At 44.2% G+C, this 19663-nt stretch overlaps 1 protein-coding gene across 1 annotated transcript in view; it reads left to right on the forward strand.

The window, feature by feature from the left end:
• Positions 1-19663, forward strand: part of IMP3 (IMP U3 small nucleolar ribonucleoprotein 3) — a 125836-nt gene that overhangs the window by 61797 nt on the left and 44376 nt on the right. The window contains exons 4-5 of the mRNA XM_085654811.1: positions 16655-16734; positions 17559-17610. Of these exons, the coding sequence (XP_085510937.1) occupies positions 16655-16734; positions 17559-17610 (132 nt within the window). The remainder of the gene's footprint in view (positions 1-16654; positions 16735-17558; positions 17611-19663) is intronic.

Here is a 19663-nt window from a genome sequence, read left to right on the forward strand (position 1 = left end):
TGTCCAGAAGGTCAAGCTGGAATCATAAAGCCCTTGGAAGAAACAAGCTCGTTTTCTCACACAGAGAAATACATGTTGGTTCTTTCCTCGTTCTCAGTTTTAATTGTCATGGCTCGCCACTGAAAAAAACGCATTGCCACCACCTTGCCTCCCAAAGGAAATCAATGACTTTCCTTAAATTAGCTGTTGTTGTAAAGATGCTTGGTTAGTTTTATAGGCGAGCCAACGAAATATAATGGAAAATTCGTCGTCGCCAACGAAAGTCTTTAGAAAAGAAAACATGGAGCCATACTGCCATCCTGTGGTTAATTAGTCACATTCCGACTGCGGCTGAACATCTACTTTAATCTCTATGTGAGATTCAGAGGGAAAGCAAACGGAAATCTGATAGTTCTCGTTTAACTACAGGCGGAAAAGGTCAAAAGCAAGTGAGGCACTGCTTTCAGTTCAATGAAGAGAAAATCAAACCTTAACGCTGATAAAGAGCTGACCTTGCGAAAGATGCAATAAAGCTCCAACTTTTTTAATACAGAAACAAGCGGGGTGTAATTGCTGGAGCTTGCTCCAAAATATATCTTTGGATCCAGAAAAGATGTGGACTAGAGCAGATTTGTGGCAGTTCTCTGGCTATCTTCCTCCATCCTTGCGATGGAGATGCTAGGAGCAATAATGGTACATCTGCTTTTAACAGCTGGAGATGGCCAGTGGTGCACTACTGCCTTCAAGTTCACAAGAAGTGAGTGGCATACTTCACTGAAGGGAAGGCACCAGGGAGCGCAAGATTCCTAACCCCGGATCACATACGGACTCACCTGCTTCAAATGGATACACACAACACAAGTAAAAACATACACCACCAGGACAATATGCACTTGCTCTGTTCTGCACGTTTAACTGTTGGACTTAGGATATGACTCCTTGCCCATGTGATGGACAGAGTAAGCAAAGCCCTGTGCACTTTGTTGTTCTGTGGCTTTTATTCTGGTTTTAGAAGTTATTATTTTAAACCACTCTTGCTTGCGTACGGCAATGGATCGTATCTTGCCGCTGTAAAATACTTGTCGGAGCTAAACGATGCCAGGCTTTGTCTTAAAGTGGCACTTTTTATCACTAATGCATTTAATATATACACAAAAGGAGTGTTGACCTCATTATGTTTTCAAGAGACTGTACCCTTTTAAAAATATTTTGTGTTTTTAGATATGATTAACTTTGGCTCCATGCTGTATATCAAGCGTCATCTGCTTCGTCTTTTACTATTTGATACTATTTACGTGTAATCCAATTCGTTTTTATCTATTTACACTTTTATGGTTGTTTTATACATACCGAATAACGTTTTGACTGACTGACTGGCAACTGTTGGACGCAGAAAAGTTTCCTTACACGTCGGTAAAGTTTATTAACATGAATTAAAGGCTTACAATTAACATTCATAACATTGTCGCCTACATTTAATTTCTAAAACATCCTATGCTCTTCCCCTTATCTCTCAGGGCTCCAATTTTCAAATTGATGCTTTCACAGCTATGTTTAACTTCTAAACAGCCAGTCACACGTGCAGTTACCTTGCAGGCGCTAGGGCATGATTTCTATGGTGCAGCAGGTGCAGTGACACCGGGACCCAAAGCCCTAGGGCCCCTATAAACATCAAATATTGCAATATTTTACTACTCGTTAGGCAGTCCCAAGTGCAGTGCAGTGTCACCAGGGCCGACAGTTGTCAGAATTCCTCTAAACACATAATATTTCTATCACATCAACTCATTCTATTATTTCCCTCTTTCATTTCATTTTAAAAAAATGTGCTATTACTTGCTTGCACTATATCACTAGTAACAGCACAATATATTGCCTGTTTGTACATAAACAAGTCCTAACACTTTAACAGACTTTCTGTAACTTATATTGTATAGCTATTCAGCAAGCTACAATTTACTGCAAAAACAGATTACTATTAATCACCTGGGTGAAACCTAATGAATTTACCAATGCTTGTTTTTTTAAACCATATATGCTAATGGGTTATAAACACTTGAACACTGCTGAAAAAGACATGTAAAAGTTGGGAGAACAGCCAATCCCAGTTCTCTTGTTCGCAGACAATGCGTCCTCATCTTGAGGACTGCAAATTGTATGCAAAGTCTGTTAGAGTCCTTAACATGTTTTCAATGAATGACATTGATTTAAAAAAAAAAAACGTATCTGTCATTTATTATGACCAGTGGACCTAAAAACACAAAGTCAGACTCCCACCAAATAGAGGGAGTCCTGGTAGCTAAAGTTAAAATGTTTACCCAGCTTTGAATCCCGTTTGATTCCCATTAACCTGGAGCCATTTGTTTAATTTAAAGATTCAAAAGTTGCACAGATCCATAGAATCAGTCTTTCCTTTTGCTTAAGCTGCATTATAAACCGGTTAAAAGATACTACAAATTTACACGAGGAAATGTATCTCTGCTGTCCATTGTAGGGCAGATAAATGGGAGTATATCGATATTCAAATTTTACCGAAGATAGAGAACCAGTTTACGTGTAGAATACTAGCCACTCCAAAAGCCTCGTCAACATGTATGTCATTCCGAGGTGGGGCGTAGCTTTCTGGAAGAGGTGAATTAAGTATGGCCAATCATGTTTGTGGCTTGCAGTCTGGAGGAAACGAGAAGCCAGCTTCTCAAGGGCAGTCATTCAAGACTGCTTAACTTTAGACATGTTACCAATCCCTTGGCTATACTATGTTACGCAGCCCGTCAGAACCCTGGCGTTAATTTGGTTTTTGTTGTTTAACAAAGCCTGAATGTATCGACACTACGTCAAAAGATTTTGTTCAGTGCCTGTTTTCCACTCATTGTGAGAAAGTGCACATTATGAGGGTGCAAGGCAAGCAGTCGGTTGTCTAATGTCATTTTATTGACTACAATCAGGATGGAGCCTTATTTAGATTTAGTACAGAGCCCCGAATATAGATTTTATCTTGTGTGTCTTAGATTTAACATATTGCTCTTTGTTTGCATTCCCTGTATGGATCTTGACTGCACATTTTCGCAAATGTCCCTGAAATAACTTTTCTGAACCAAACACTTCACACTTAATGCGGTCTTTGCACCCTGTACAGTAGCTTCTTGGGCCCAACTTTACAAGCTGCCAATATTATACAGCACAACATTGCTCTGATATTTTTACAGCAGCTGGGGTCAAAGTAAACTTGGTATGCAGTGATCAGCTATATCAGGTGGGTTATTAGAAATCGTAAGACATGGCGATAGTAACTGTTCTTTTACATCTTCTTCGAAAATGTTGTTGTTCTTGTTTCAAATTGTCTGATTTTATGTTTGTCGTTACATTTTTTTTGTTGAGTTTAGAATGTTATATTTTTTAATATGTCTGCATTTAGTGTCATGTACTTTAATGGCTATTAAAACCGAATAAACAACAATGCCGTTCTCTTCTGAACTCCTTTTAATCTAGATTCGTCTGTGTTTTTATACTTTTATTTTCTCTGAATTATTGTTTATAGGTATCTAGTATAGTTTTGTGTATATAGTATTTATTGTATATTGTATGTTTTCTGTTGTAAGTCTTTCATTCCCTGCACGTTCACGAAGTTCCAGATTCTGTTAATTGGAACTTGGTGAGGACAGTTGCTGGAGAGAGGAGATTGGGTCTGAACGTGTTGTGCATGGTGTTTCAACTTTTAATAAAAATATCTGGAAACTATACCGTCTCATACTTTACAAATTTGGCGACGATTTGAAGGAAGCGTTGGAACACCAGAGGAATTACCTATGGTGCAATTACAGGATTTCTTGGAGTTGCTGACTCAGTACAGTTGGGATTCATTAACATTTTTCAACCTTGCATTTTGAATCCTGATTTGCATGTACAGGAGTCTCTAGATTCCTGGATTTTCTTCTTCTTTTTTTGTGGTTATTGCGAGATTCGCTGTCTTCGTGGACGTTAATGGGCTTATCACAGTGAGAGGCTCATCAGTTACTGGCCATGACGGCATTTTACAAAATGGCATCTTTTGAATTTGCGCATTCCCAAGTCTTTATGAAGAGGTGATCCGCAGTTGGAGCGTTCGTGGCACCGTAGGAATCTAGAGGGTGGAATCTATTGTGTCAGCCTTGGCGCGTCGCGGACGTGTCACTGGTCTCTACATCATCAGGCACTACTTGCACTCGTCACTGTACGTGAGGCCATATTGGATTCAGCAAAGCGTGCAACATTGGTTGGTTTGTCATCACGTTAGGTAGTTATGTCAGAGTAAGTACAGCCATTTTGGAACGGCAACTGCTAATTGACAGGCACAGTACACGATGCAGTGTTTGAGTATCAGCAGTTTCAAGCTCTGGGTATTTTGTTCTAACATGCTAGTTATTCCGTAATCCATTATCCTAGACTCGATCGTACAGTAAGTGGCCCCTTGGTATTTTTGTTAGACCATTATGGCTGTTTTTTTCCCTTGGACTTAGTATATTTGCACTTCTAACAGTGAGCTAGTCCCTTTGTGTACAGTACCTTTGTACCCCTTTCGGTGAAACTGTCCCGGGGGGAGAAGAAAGGACATTGTTGGTTGTGTGTTCTGGTTAATTGTGCTTCAGCATGGAAATACTCTTTGCACTTCAGCCCCCGCAAGCCTTCTGGCCTGCTGATGGAACCAGTTTATGAAGTTGGTGGAATGCAAAGTGTAGTTTCTGAACTTCTTGAAAACAATTGACAAGAATGGAAAACTGAAACCAGTAAGAAAAAAACAACTTTTCTTACATTCTATTCGTCCAGAAGGGTTAAAGGTCTCTAAGGAAATGACCAAAACTGCTGGGGGTGGGGAGTCAAATGTGTTTAATGATGCTCTAAGAGACTTCGATCACCATTTTGCTCCCGAAGTATATAAAGGAATCTCAAGGTATACATTTTTTCAAAGATAGCAGGAAATGGGGGAAACTGTAGATGAGTACTAGCAGGGCTTGAGAAACTGGCAGGAGATTGAAGTTTGATCATCAGCAAGTACAATGAATTAGGAATCAAGTGGGAATGCATATCCGTAACTCTGCTATACAAGAAAGATTGTGGATGAATGGTGATGCAGATCTTAAAGATATTTTGGCCATTGTTAGGAAGACAGAGTTATCAAGTTGCAGTGCAAAAACTATAAAAGCTGAGTAGAAAGAGTTATGTGAGGATGATGTTGTTGGGAAGATTAAAAAAAGAGTGAATAAGGCGAAAAAAGGCAGTGTGAGCCATTTAAGAGAGAGGTATTAACATGTTTTCGCTGTGGCAGTAGTTCACATTTAGCTTTGAGAACATTTTGCGCTGTGATAAAGTAGAAGTGTGCGGGGTGATTGGACCTTTCGTCACTGTGTGCTAGAAAAAGGAAAATGTTAAAGTGAAGTGTGAGGACAATGCTAGTGGTAGTTCCGGTAAAGAAAGAGTTATTCGTTGTAATGTAGACAATGCAGCAGCCCAAAGCACTACACAGGAATTATTTGTGTTAAACATTGATGATAATGCCAGTGGGGATAAGAAACAAGCATTGGCATAGCCAATAGGTCTCTCTTTTGGGACCTTTATGTGTTTATTTAGAAGTGTTGGCTATGCTGTACAGTATTTGGCTGATGTGTTTTATGTAGAAAAGTAGTAATAAAAAGTGTTATATGTGGTACTTAGTGGTATTATGTGTAGTGTATTGATGTTGCATTGAGTATAGTGTAATTATGTGGTACTGAGTTTTGTGCAGTGTATGTGTATCGTATTGAGTGTAGTTAGAGCACCGCCCAATTACTGTTAATCAATCAATACAATCAATCAATAGATTTGTATAGCGCACTACTCACCTGTGAGGGTCTCAAGGCGCTGGGGGGAGGGGTGCTGCTACTGCTCGAATAGCCAGGTCTTGAGTAGCTTCCTGAAGGTAAGTAGGTCCTGGTCTGCCGTAGGAGGATGGAGAGGGTGTTCCAGAGTTTGGCGGTGAGGTGGGAGAACGATCTGCCGCCGGTGGTCGCTCTTCAGATGCGCGGGACGGTGGCGAGGGTGAGGTCGGCGGAGCGGAGCAGAGCTGGCGGTTCGGGTGTAGAAGGTGAGTCGTTTGTTGAGGTATGTCAGACCGGTGTTGTGGAGTGCTTTGTGTGCATGGGTGAGGAGCTTGAAGGTAATCCTCTTGTTGACGGGAAGCCAGTGCAGGTCTTTTAGGAGGGGTGTGATGTGGCTGCGGCGAGGGAGGTCGAGGAACAAGCTTGCAGAGGCGTTCTGTAGTCGTTTCAGTAGTTTGGCCGAGGTTCCTGCATAGAGGGCGTTACCATAGTCCAGTCTGCTGCTGACGAGGGCCTGGGTGACCGTTCTTCTTGTTTCAGTGGGGATCCACCTGTAGATCTTGCGCGGCATGCGGAGGGTGTTGAAGCAGGAGGATGAGATGGCGTTCACTTGCTTGGTCACGGAGAGTGTTGAGTCAAGGATGAACCCTAGGTTGTGTGCGTGGTCGGTGGGTGTTGGTGCTGCTCCCATTGCGGTCGGCCACCAGGAGTCATCCCACGCCGAGGGAGTGGAGCCGAGGATGAAGACTTCCGTCTTGTCTGAGTTCAGCTTGAGGCAGCTGATCTTCATCCACTCGGCGACTGCTTTCATTCCTTCGTGGAGGTTGGTTTTGGCGGTGAGGGGGTCCTTGGTGAGGGAGAGGATCAGCTGGCTGTCATCGGCGTAGGAGATGATGTTGAGGTTGTGCAGTTGGGCGACGTGAGCGAGTGGTGCCATGTAGATGTTGGAAGAATGTCGGGCTGAGGAATGATCCTTCGGGTACGCCGCAGATGGTCTCGGTGGCTTCTGATCGGAAAGTGGGGAGGCAGACACTCTGGGTTCTGCCGTAGAGGAAGGAGGTGGTCCAGTCCAGTGCTTTGTCTCGGATCCCAGTGTTGTGGAGGCGGTTGCGTAGGGTGCGGTGGCAGACTGTGTCGAAGGCAGCTGACAGGTCAAGGAGGATGAGGGCCGTGGTTTCACCGCTGTCCAGTAGGATCCTGATGTCATCAGTGGCAGCGATGAGGGCAGTTTCGATGCTGTGGTTGCTGCGGAACCCGGACTGGGACGGATCCAGGATGCTGTTCTCCTTGAGGTAGCGGGTCAGTTGTCTGTTGATGGTTTTCTCGATGACCTTCGCTGGGAGCGGGAGCAGGGAGATGGGTCGGAAGTTCTTGCGGTCCTTGGGATCCGCCTTGGGTTTTTTGAGTAAGGCGTTGATCTCGGCGTGCATCCAGCTTTCCGGGAAGGTCGCGGTCTCGATGTTGATGTTGATGGCCTTCCGGATGTGGGGTGCGATGGTGGAGCTGGCTTTGTTGAAGATGTTGTGTGGGCATGGGTCTGACGGAGTGCCGAGGTGGATGGTGTTCATGAAATTGATGGTGGTGTCGCCGTTTATGTTGGTCCACGTGAGCAGGGGATTGTTGAGGATGGTGTCCATGCGGTTGGAGGTCTCGGTGACTGTCGGGGCGGTCACGGTGTTGAAGCTGTCATGGATGTCTGCGATCATGCGGTGGAAGAAGGTAGCAAGGGCGTCGCGCTTCTGTGTTTGTGTTCATTATGGGCATCATTTTTTCTTTTATTCCTGTTTGTGTCGCTGTTTGCGCATCTTCGATGGTTCAGCTTCAGCGCCCATCACTTAATCACCCTTTCCAAATATCGAGATCAAATGTCAGCTGCTTCAGACGCTCATTTCGGGGGTACATCTTTAGTTTTCTGTAACTTCAAAGTGCGAGGCTTTCCCCCAAACCCCTCCTGCTTCGCTGCTTGTTGCGAGCCTTGGTCACCTGACCTTCAGCAGCCCAACCTTGCAGCCCAGTAAAGGTCAAGGCTTGAGTAACTCCTGTTGCTCTTTCCCTGACACTTGTTTATATAATTTGACCTTGAGCAACTTGAAGGTGTTTGAGAACTTTACATGAGCGCTAGTTACACATGGTCAGAACTTTTTTGGGGCACTTTTATAGAGCGCTACTCAACTGGCATGAAGGTATTGGAGGGCTTTACAAAAACGCCAGTTACTTTACCCAAGGTCAGGTTAATTTCTTTGTTTTTAGGTCCACGGAGATTAAGTGATGCAGACGCCGTCCCTGTTTATTCATTATTTCCCCTCTTTCTGGCAAGTGGTAGCAGCATTCGTCCCTCCCACCTCCTCCCACATCACTGCATGCCCACCCCACTGCCTCTTCCTGTCGTCCTTCTCTCAGAGCTCAAATTTCAAACCACATTCACAGAAGCTCCTCCGGGACTGTGAGACATTTTTCATTATATAATGTGAACTCGAGCAACCCGAAGGTGTTGAAGCAAAAGCGCCAGTCACATTAAACAAGGTTCGATTATTTGTTTTCTTTTTAGGTGCACGGAGATTAAGAGCTGTGACGCCATCCCTGTCCGATGCTCCTGTACCCAGTGGGCTAAAACAGAGAGCGGTGTCAGGGGCTTGCTGGTAAACCAATCATGCGAGCAGTGTTTTGAATGGAATACTCTGGAGTAGGGCGCCTGGTTTCATCTGTTTTTCTGCCCGCTGTCAAGGATTAAAACTCTGCTCCCAGCGAGCAGTAGCAGTGTTCCTGCTTCCACCCTCTGGGAGCACAGTTACTGTTTGCTCTTGCTTGGCGGGAGCTGTGGAAGCTCCTGCCAAACGAAAGCAAACTATGTCCCGAGGTTTGGTACCTCAGGGGATAAAGAGCTGTTCCTGGGGGGTGGCAGTCCCCAGGGCCATTAATTTGCCCTGGGGAGGTGGGGATCCCCGGGGCTCTTCAGAGCGACAGGAGTGGGGTCTGCGCGGCCCACTTCAATTTTTTTTATTAAGCCCTGGGGAGGTGGTGGTCCCCTGGGCTCCTTATTGCCTCAGGAGGGGGGCCGTATGTGCCAACCTCCCTATTTTTAAGCATGCCACCAGGATCTGGCCCACCTGGGGACTAAACTGTAAACGGGAGACCGGCTTGTTTTTTACATTTTTGTAGGGATTTTGTGAATCTTCGCAACCAAGCCTACTGGGCCAGGGTGTTCTTACACTGCTCCCTTCTGTTTTTTTACATTTTTGTTTGGGACTCGGCTGAGTCAGAGTCCCAAAATGGCTTCCAATACTTCTTTGTTTAAGTTTTGGCAGCCAATCAGATCTCTGCACAAGATCTGTCGGATTCGCGAATGGTCCGCTCCTCTAGACATTCAAATTAGTATTTCCTTTAATATCTCAAACTACTGAACGGATTTACACCAAATAACAAAGAGGGCTATTTCTCGACCAAGACCTACCTTTCTACCAAACTTGGTGTAATACCGTCCAGAGGTTTGGGCTTTAGTCTTGTTAAAAATCCCTATGAGAAAATAGTAGTTTGGGATCGCCCCCTTTGTCTCTGCCCCCACTTTAAGAATCACCCCCAAACGTTCAACACAGCAGCTGAACTGAGTGACAAATTTGAATTGAAAAATTCGTGAGGATTCATCAAATGGTGTCAACGTTATTAGCAAAACAAAAAACACTTATCCTGTGGAAACTAGGTCCTAACTCTGTGTGTGTATATATATATATATACAAACACTCTCTGATCTCGCTTTTTCAACTTAAGAGACTGGAGGGCAGAAACTCTACCAGTGTCTGGGGTGGATCCTTGTTCTTGTACTAGAAACCTTTTGGATTTGGGCCCAGCTACACAGTATAGCACTTGCCTGTTGGGGAGCCAGCAGTATCTTAGAACTCCTACTCAAGGCATTGGAACGTCTCACATTGAGGAAGTTTTCTGGATTAGCTGAATAAGACTCTCCAAGAATTTGGCAGTTTCTCAGTTCAAAAATAATGCATTAGGGGGATATTATATGGAGGAACATCCAGGACGGCAGCTATAACACCGCTTCCGCTCATTTTATCGGGGTCACTACCTGTTCCTCTAAATGTTTCTTTTTTGGAGAGTTTATAGATCCTTTAATCCCAAGGAATTAATCAAACTTCAGGTATCTGGTGGTCCTTATGGCCACCTGTTTTTGGTGGACCACACCCTTTGTTTCAAGAGGGAGCCCTCCTTCGACCCCTCGACGAAGCCCTGACTGGTGCACCTGAAGGAGTTGCCTACTGTCTCCTTGTGTCAGTTAACTTCAGATGGTTGCTATTGGGGGAATCCTTTAGTCTATATATATTATTTATTAAATACAGTTTTTCTCAACATTAAAGTGTGCCTATCATTGGTGTGACTTTTCACAACAATTAGTCTGCTCAGGATAGTACGAAGGATCGCAAACCTTAACTGTTTATGAACAAATGTCATAAGATTGGTCCTAAAGTAAGAATGCAAGAGGAAGGCTGAGTTCTGCCTACAGAGGACAACTCCATATCTCAATCCTTCTTGCTCTTCCATTGTTTAGGTACTCTGGTTGGAAGCTACACAGGTTCCCGTCAGGGGTGCCCTGAAGAACTCACCTGAGGCCTCTCCAAATCCCAATCCCTCCCCCCTCCCTCCTACTCCCCCACCACACACAGGAGCTATCCAAGCTCCACTCTGAAGAGGAAAATATGACCCCATGTATTAACCCTTCAAATTGTACGAGTGCATTTGTATTGACTGGGCCTTGGTCTCCTGTCAACTGCCCACCCTTGTGTGGATAAATTGCAGCATCTCACAGGTCACCAAACATTTTGTTTTGGATCTTGTTGCACTCCATGAGGCCGATTTATATCCCAAGTGTGAAGCTGAAGTGCTGCCCGCTTTCTTCTGGGACTAAACCAAAAGATGATGTTGCTTCTGCCCCTGCCCAGCATAGAAGCCCTAAACCACCTCCAAGGAGCTCTTTACTGACAGAGCCTGAAGAACACACAAGGCGATGGTATCTCGCATCATGAGATTGCCACTTTTGTGCGTGTCCAGCAGGTAAGCCCCTCTGAACCTACACTAGTGATGAAGGGAAGCCTACAAGATTGACCCAGCAAGTGTATTGCGATGGGGATGACTGAGCCTGATCGCTCCCAGCCACCTTTTACTACTTTTAGGTCTTGCCTAGGCAGCGCTTGCACGGTCTCTTCGAGACGTACTGTATCTACTCTGTGGGCTTCAAGCACGCCCATCGTTTTTCACAATTTCTTTTGTGTGCTGTTCTGAAATCCCTGCTTTTCAGAGGTGGATTGGTTTTAGTTGTCCTTCCTTTTGGTGTTTGGTTCCCTCCCATGGCAACTGGGCCTACTACTTGTATCATTATGCTTTTGAGTTTGAGTTGTTTTGGGGGACTTTTTTTTGTATTCCTGACTGCGTACATTGGTTTTTTTGTTCTTTTAACTTGTTGCTCGTGTCGTGTTTTCTATTTCACTTTTCCCCCACCCCTAGCGCCATCCTTGCTTCCACTTACATCCACCCTTCCACCGTCTTCCTATTGTTGCTTCACCCCTCCCACTTCGCGGTGTAAGCTGCCCCTCCCCCCTTCCAAAATCCAATGCAATATTTCCCTTAATCAGGCGAATTGCACAACTTTTAAATGTTTTTGGTTTAAACATCAAAAAAACAGCTGCCCGCAGACGCGGTCCACCTTTCAGCAAGAATTTTGATGTCAATAAAAAGGTTGCTATAATTAACCATATGCACATCTCTCAGATGATTCGGAATGTTAAAAATCAACCGCAGACATGTTACATTAGTTTTCATGCCACATATTCTGACACATGTGCTGAGCATTTGAATTAAATTAATGGTCGCTTATTTTAAGAGTTTTGTGGTATGCACTTTATTTAGGTGTATGACGAGCAGGTTAAAAACCTTCTGTTTTGTTAATGTGCACTTTGCTCCCTGTAAAATACAGATGGGATGATGGAATCCTATGTATCAAGATGGCCGCCTTGTTTACACGCTAACGGTGTCTGACATTTAAAAGTCCTTACTTTGTGTCAGTAGCTGGCAGTATTGCTGTTATGCCACCGCACCCAGCAGCAGGCTCCGCCCCCAGGTTGGCAGCCGTGTCTGCTCTCAATGACCACAGCCGTAACACGACTGCAGGCGGATAGAGGCTGATACGTGAGCCAGCGTGGAGGAAAACAGCCACGGCATTCACGCCTCTTGGAGGGGCACCATTATCCCTCCCACTTTGTTCCAGAAACTCTTTAGTAAGAAAGGGGTGGCTTGCCTTTCCTACAGGCAGCAGAGAACAGGAATTCATCTTCTGGTAACAACACAGTGTGTGTGTGGGCGTCCCTCCTCACCCTGCAGCAGGAGATGGGTGCTCACAAAATATTAATCCTTTCTGTCTCATATACACATTTCTTCCCCCTGGTAAATTGCACCAGTACATCTTGAGAGGAGCCAGTGTTCTGAGAAGGCCAGGGGAACGCATGCTTTGCAGGCACAGCAGTAAAACACCCGACACGCACATCAGTGGTTAGCAGGTCCTGCTCTGGCTCAGAAAACTATTTTACTCTGCTTGAATGACACCCCAGATGCATGCTGGGTGTGTCTGTGTGCTTTACCGATTTCTCTGTGTCTAGCACTTGTTTTCATTGAAATCACAAAACTATAAGTCTGAGACAACCAAGTAAAGCTGCTCAAAGTCTGTCAGTGAATGTATTTTTTCAAATGACTGTTTTTATTCCCGCATAAGGGTTGCAGCTAAGACTGAGTTGCCTAAAAGACAGAGTTCTCTGTTTGATTAGGGTATTAACCTTTTTTTAAAGTTGATATATACCATTATTTAAAAATGTCTGTATTTTAGTAATTATAACAACTTATCATGGACATTTAAATAAAAATTGTATTTAAATTTTTGCTAACATCTATCCATTCATTCACTGCACTCATCCGTTCATTTATCTACTCATCTATCGTGCATCATCTGTCATTCTCTCATTCATCCACCTATATGGCACTAACCCATCCCTGATGCACAGCCACCCTCCCATACGAACCGTCCTTTACCCTTCCGCACTGCCTGTCCTCGTATCTCTTTCAGTATTCACAGTCACAAACGGTGTGCAGATGCCGTCATAGCCTGGAGCGTGCTGGGCGAGGGCATACTCATGAAATGCTCTTGTGGCTCAAATGCGCCTGGGCATGTACTTCCTGTGCACAGTGGTATTTTTGTGTGAGTCTCTGCTTCTGTCAACTAAGATTAAGGGCTCTGTATTAAATGTGTTAACGCATAAACAACACCTCTAAGTACAGGCAAGGACATCTCCTTCATAATCTCATATGAGGTCCCAAAGGTGAGTCCTATTGGACAAAGAGAGGTCCTCCCCCACACCCCTTTCCCGGTCAAGAACATGAGGGCCACCCATGAGCGTCCCAGTGGGGGGACACCGCCTCTGACCTAAATGAACAACCGGGGGGTTATAAGCACACCTTTCCCCCAGCACAGGTTGCGTTTTGGAGCTCGGGGCTGTGCGCTGAGGGATTTCGAGACCCACCCACAGCTAATCACAGCATTGTCGCAGTGCTGAAGAGGAGGATAAGAAGGGGTACATTTGTTGGTATGGAGGCACACCGGTGGGACAATGTGCAGGAGGAAGGCCACTCACCTGGGGGATGCCTTACGGCAAGGTGAGTACGCTAAAAGGGGGAGCAAACGGAGACAACACTCGCAGCCCCTACCCACCGAATGGTAGGGCACAAAATGGACTAGCAAGGTGGGGCCTAACTCTAGGGAGAAGCTACCCCCCACACAAGCGGCGTGAAAACCAACAGAGAACTTTGACCGCATGAAAGCGGCATATATGATTTATGACCGGTCAGCCATGGGAGCATGACATGTCACGTGATTTATGAGGATGACAAAATGATTTATGACCGCAAAAAAGGAACTGATAACGAACTGTCAGGCTGATGATATATGAGTTAGTAAGATGAGCAGAATGATTTATGAACATGATTTATAACAGCCTGTGATGTTGATTTATGGCCGGTCATAGCGAGTATCACCTCGGCAATGTATTGTAAGGAGTATTTCATACATGGTATGCAAATGAACTGCGGCCAACATAGACTACAAAGTAACAGAACACAACGCTTGTTGGCTAACTTTATTGAATATATGTGGCTGTTTGGAGTGGGGCCTGGTGCAGGGGCTATTGTTTGTGCGTTGGAGTTTTCGTTGTAGAGCCTTTACCGCTCTGTGCTGTTGCTTGTTGTTATCCCTGTGTCTATTATATGTCAAGTTGTGGCACGTCTTTGTATTTGAGCTATTTTTTCCCATTGCCCTGCTTTCATGGATTCGCTTCTCCTTTCTATAGCGCACTGCCCCTTCTGCTGTTGTCCATTTTATCATTTCGGGAACCAGACCTGATACTATTTGGATAATCCTGCAGTACCAGATGGCCACCTTTCCTGTAGTCCTGTGTAGATAAAATCAATAACATTGACAATAGGCCTGGGCGAAAATTCCGTTCAGCTCGTGGAAATTGCGATAATTTGACATTTTCGCGTTCCGCGGAGAGGGCGGAAATGTCAAAATTTCCGCAATCCGCATCTTACCGGAATTTTTTTTCTTTCTCGCGCTGTAAAAAAAATACATTCTCGCGTGCACGTGATCGCATTACCTGAATCCCTGCGTTCGCCGACAAGTTTTCCCGATCCGGTGGCGTTCTCCACGAGATGTTGGATTGTTGGTAGCCATTTGCGCTGTCTCGCGCCCGCAATAACGTTATTCGTCGCACGATCACGTCATTCGTCGCGCGATCATGTCCTTCTTCTCGCGATCATGCAACGCGAGATAAGTGAAAACAAGATTGCCGCGCCCGTAAGCAACCGCATGGGTAAGTCGGCGAGCCGCGATCACGCAGAAAATACCGCGAACGGGCGGGAAAAAACTTCCGCGTCTTCGCGATATTTCCGTGTGTCTGCGGAGATTTTTAACATTTTCGCGATAGTTTGCGAAAGTGAATTGCGCAAATTCCGCCCACCCCTAATTGACAACTGGAACTTGAGCCATAAATTCAGGAAATCAAAGATGCGAACAATCATTCTCAGATGAAAGAACTTCTCTTTAGCCATTTTTATTTGCTACTTATTCTAGATGTATGTGTTTGATGTATTTGTTAAATCATTTAGAAAGAAATGTCCCGTTCATAACCGACTGCAGTATCCTTTTCTACAAATACGTGAACCACTACAACACGCTCACAGCAGTCCCTTTGATCGACTTCAGAGTCCTAAACGTGGTAGAATGAGCGATTTTGAGATTTTAGAAAATGAGAGTATATCCCAGTGGCATGTGCGCTTTAAACTGCTCGTAGTACGCAACATCATTTGTTTTAATGTTGTGCCCAATAAACTTTGACATAACCTAATAATGCTTAAAATTAGAGGTTCTTAACATTTTCACTTCCATGGATCCTCACTGAGGGCCTCATGTAGGAAGCCAAATACCGGTCGGTAACGGCCGAAAATCGGTAAATTTCCCGTTACCGACCGGTATTTAGGCATTTGCGATGTAGGGGGCTGATTTTCTGGATTCGGTATTTACCTAATCGGAAATTAAGTAATCGGTAAAATACCGATTCGGTAAATACCGAATCCAGAAATGCAATGTAGGGAGCACTCTAAAGAGTGAAAATTAGTAATAAGAATTCGTTATTTACCACCAAATACAGGTTGGTGATAAATAACGAATACCTTGCAAAAAGCAATATTTTGCAGATTTAAGAGTGCCATGTGGCAGACATACATGCCCTTCGGGCATGTATGTGCGCCACATGTGCACACATGCAAGATTCAGGGGTGCAACAGGGTGTCAATGTGACACCCTGCCACCCTTGTATATGCTCCCCCCATTACCGAATCTGTATTTACCGAATCGGTAATGAGGCATACCTTCCCATTGATTCCTATGGGCCTCCAGGCCCATAGGAATCAATGGGAAGGTATGCCTCATTACCGAATCGGTAAATACCGATTCATAATTACCGAATTTTTCCGATTCGGTAAACTTTACCGAATCATTACCTACATCACATTTACCGATTCATAAATACCGAATCGGTAAAATTCGGTATTTATGAATCGGTAAATGTGAGGCTACCTACATATGGCCCTGAATCTTTACTGGAATCCTGGTACCACACTCAGTCGTTATTGGAAGCTGGGGACCCCCGGCCTAAGCAATCTTTATGATTTGAACCTCAAAACAATATTCAAAAATACGTGTACAGCAAACAAATGTCTAATTATTGAAATGTTTAGTTTAATGCACAATCCAATATAGAAAAAGTTTTTATTTTATTTGTTGCTTCTTTATTAGTGCAGACTTTGTTATTTTAATGTATTAATTTTAATATTATTTAATTTTGTAACAGTCGTAGATGCCTTGACTAGGCCTCAGGGAGTGCTCGGACCACAGGCTAAGAACCCTTGCTAACATGTTTAATACAAAAACTCAGCCGTAGCAATGAGTGCCAAAATGGAAGTATCCAAAATTACACAATAGTTCAAGGGGTGGAAAAGTTGCAGGTATGAAGTAGCCAAAATAATGAACTCCCTCCTTTTAGAATTCCGCCAATCACAATCACTGTTTCAGGCAATCACTAAAAGCCGGGTTGCCGCCACATTAAGGCCCTGGATGAGTGTCTAAAGAAATGGCCCAGTGCGCTTAATGAATAGTTTTTAACTTGTCGATTTAAAAGCTGTGTGCTTAGGTTTGGCGGAATGTCTGTTAATTATTTCCCTATGCTTTTATCTTGGTACAGGAGACGCCTTCCTACAATAGTGGTAAAACTCCGAATGGCACAGAACCTGAAAAGCGCGATCACCTTTATTGAACAGGGACGTATCCTTTTTAAAACGTTGGAAGTGTACATGAATACATACTTCTGACTGATACTGAATTGTAACTTTTCTCTAATGTATGTTTCATGGAAATGTTATTTACAGGTAATATTTAATAAATAAAAGGAAAAACTGAAACCAAATAGGTCATTGTTGCCCTAATCCTACCTCTCCATCTTACTCTGGCAATACCATTTAGACGAAAATTGGTAAAGAAACAACCTGTGTATTGGTCTGGTTTGTTTTTATTTAAATATATGTTGTTCCATCCAGCCTTTCTGTACACAACACGCTAGTCTGTTTCCAATTTCTAAATGCAGAATTGCAAGTTTCAAATTAAGCAATGGTTCGTTTAACTGTTGAGTTCAAAATGGCTGCCTTGCATCAAGTATTTTTTTTGGGGGGCGGGGGGGGGCTGTACAAAGATCCTTTTGTTTTCAATAAAAAGGGATGAAGTATGTATTTCGTTCTGCTCTTTATGAAATTCTAGAGTATAATTTTTTTTTTGTTTAGGTGAAATCCAAATTGTTAGAATACATGACCGTGATCCTCCTCTTCACATATAGGATAATTAGCCTTCAGCATTCAGCATTTTTGTACATCGATGAGAGGGTTTAATGCCGCTAGTGTGTGCCTTGGGACCCTGTAATAACTGCCTGTATTGAGTGTCATCACACTGATCAGGCTATTTTGCCAAAACTCACTTTCAAAGTCTGTAACAGAGAAGCATCAAGACAACATATGTAATGAACGGAACATCTTTGTCGGTTTCCTTTATTGATTATGTTTGACTTTATTCCTAACCTTCTTAACAAAGACCTGCAGATATCCGGGTAGGACCTGAAGTTGTAACAGATTCAGCATTTTTAGTCACGAGGTAAGATGCTTTTCTAAAAACATTGTCCTGTTTTTCAAAGAAGTATTTGCGCCGGATTCTCTAGTACAACGACTGAACCTTGGCCACCGGACAAGCCTGCAGCTCTCTAGTGTCACTTCACATATAACCACATGCCTAGGTTCTCCTTTTGCCTTTCTTCCACTATAAAAAAAAAAATCAGAGGAAAGAGGTGACAATGGGGATCAGGGTACACTGGGGCTTACACAGGAGTTTCTCAGTGTGGCATTTCTGGGGTTGAGTGGCACAGTGAGGGTTAGGGGACCTGCACTCAGCGGAGCTGAAGGTGTGTTGTGCAATTCTGCCTTCATATGAATTTGCAGTAGTTTCCATCTGTGGATGAAGGTGATTATGCCGTAGTTGCAGTGCTCTCTCATCATTCTTGGTGCAGTGTTTGTGTTCTTACGTTTCTGAATGGAGGGCACAACTGCGACTTGGCGCAAATCTTTATGCAAGTGAGCTTGCAACCTTTACCATGATCATTCACAGAGAATTTTGCAGGAAGCGTAGTTATGCAAAATATTTTTTACAAATAAACTTTCTCCGCATTTAAGGTCCTCTGCTGGTCCATCACTGCACTACACACTATCCCAAGCAGTTACTGTACCAGAAGATTAGGGGGCGAGTGTCTCTATGGCTGTACGAGTGGGTGTGGGAGTAGGTTTGAGGGTGTCTGAGTGGGTGTGTGAGTAGCTGTTTGGGTATTTGAGTGGGTGTGGCGGTATGGGTCTGAGAGTGGCTGTATGAGTGTGTGAGTGGGTCTGTGAGTGGTCCGGAGTTGTCTGAGTGGGTGTCTGGGTCTGTGTGTGTGTGTGTGTGTGTGTGTGTGTGTGTGTGTGTGTGTGTGTGTGTGTGTGAGCTCTGCCGCAGTTGCTTAACTCTGTGCCACCTCAAAAAATTCCATACAAATCTGAACCTTTGGAATGGGTGAACCCACCTTCTAGTACTTTTCAAGTTGTACATTACAGCAAGAGGTTAAAATCTTACCTATTGATCCCACCCCAAGTTTCGTTCTCACATAAGGAGTGGGGTGATGCTCTAAAGCCCCTTAATATTATGTGTTATGTTATGTCTATTTGTATCGCGTGCTAATCACCTATGAGGGTGTGTAGGATATGTTGAGGCACTTGCTTGCACCCTTAGGTTGCTTGTCATCTGCATATCATCTACATATGGCTGCTGTATTTTATGAGTTTTGCTTCTATCTCAGTGCTTTCTGATGTTAGCCGTCTGAGTGTTCTAAACTAGCCATAAAGAAGCATACTGGTGCACATAAAACATCCGAACGGACAGCGTGCCAACATCAGTTTACAGCCTAAAGGCTAACATTTAGCTCCTCGCCAAGTTGTGATTCGAGGTGAACACTGCTACATGGCAGATCTGCTTGCAGAAAATGCTTAAGGTGAGTACAGGTTAATTATGCACCAGCAGGACATTAAAGGAGTCATTTATTCTCCGGTACTACTGTAAAACTGCGCACAAACCTGTATTTGTATCAATTTTTACTCTAGTACCTACTGAGACATAAACACAAAATAGGGTACCTCTTGTGCTTCTGCTAGGCGGCCCCGCCAGGCTGTCACCAGTAGTATTTTCCCATGCACAAGACTTGGGTAATATCGCAGGCAAAACAGCTGCAAACGCGGTTTGAGCACATTAGTACCTATTATTTTACTCAAAAAACACTGTATTCCACCGCAAATGTGATGTGCACCAGGGAACTTTGGCTGCTTAGGTCTATAGTCCCTGCAAGTCTCCTGTTCAGTTATCATTGTAGCGGAAACAAAACAAACCCAATTTTCAAACTTGGACCGCATGAGATTTGATTTTCTGGAGGGGGGCTTGGCCTGGCGCCGATGTAGGAGGTCGAGGATTCCAGAGCTCCTCGGTGACCTCCCTCTGTTGACGGCGATCCTGAAGATTACCGGGGCCTCTTACCTCCCAGAATGATGGGAAATGCCTGGTGAGCCGGTGGGTGCTACCGTGAGGTCGGGGGCCTGCTGGTGACGGAGAGTGGCTTCCTTCTTCTCCCCGC

This window comes from Triturus cristatus, chromosome 4_1, assembly GCF_964204655.1.
Source record: "Triturus cristatus chromosome 4_1, aTriCri1.1, whole genome shotgun sequence".
Classification (NCBI taxonomy): Eukaryota; Metazoa; Chordata; class Amphibia; order Caudata; family Salamandridae; genus Triturus; species Triturus cristatus.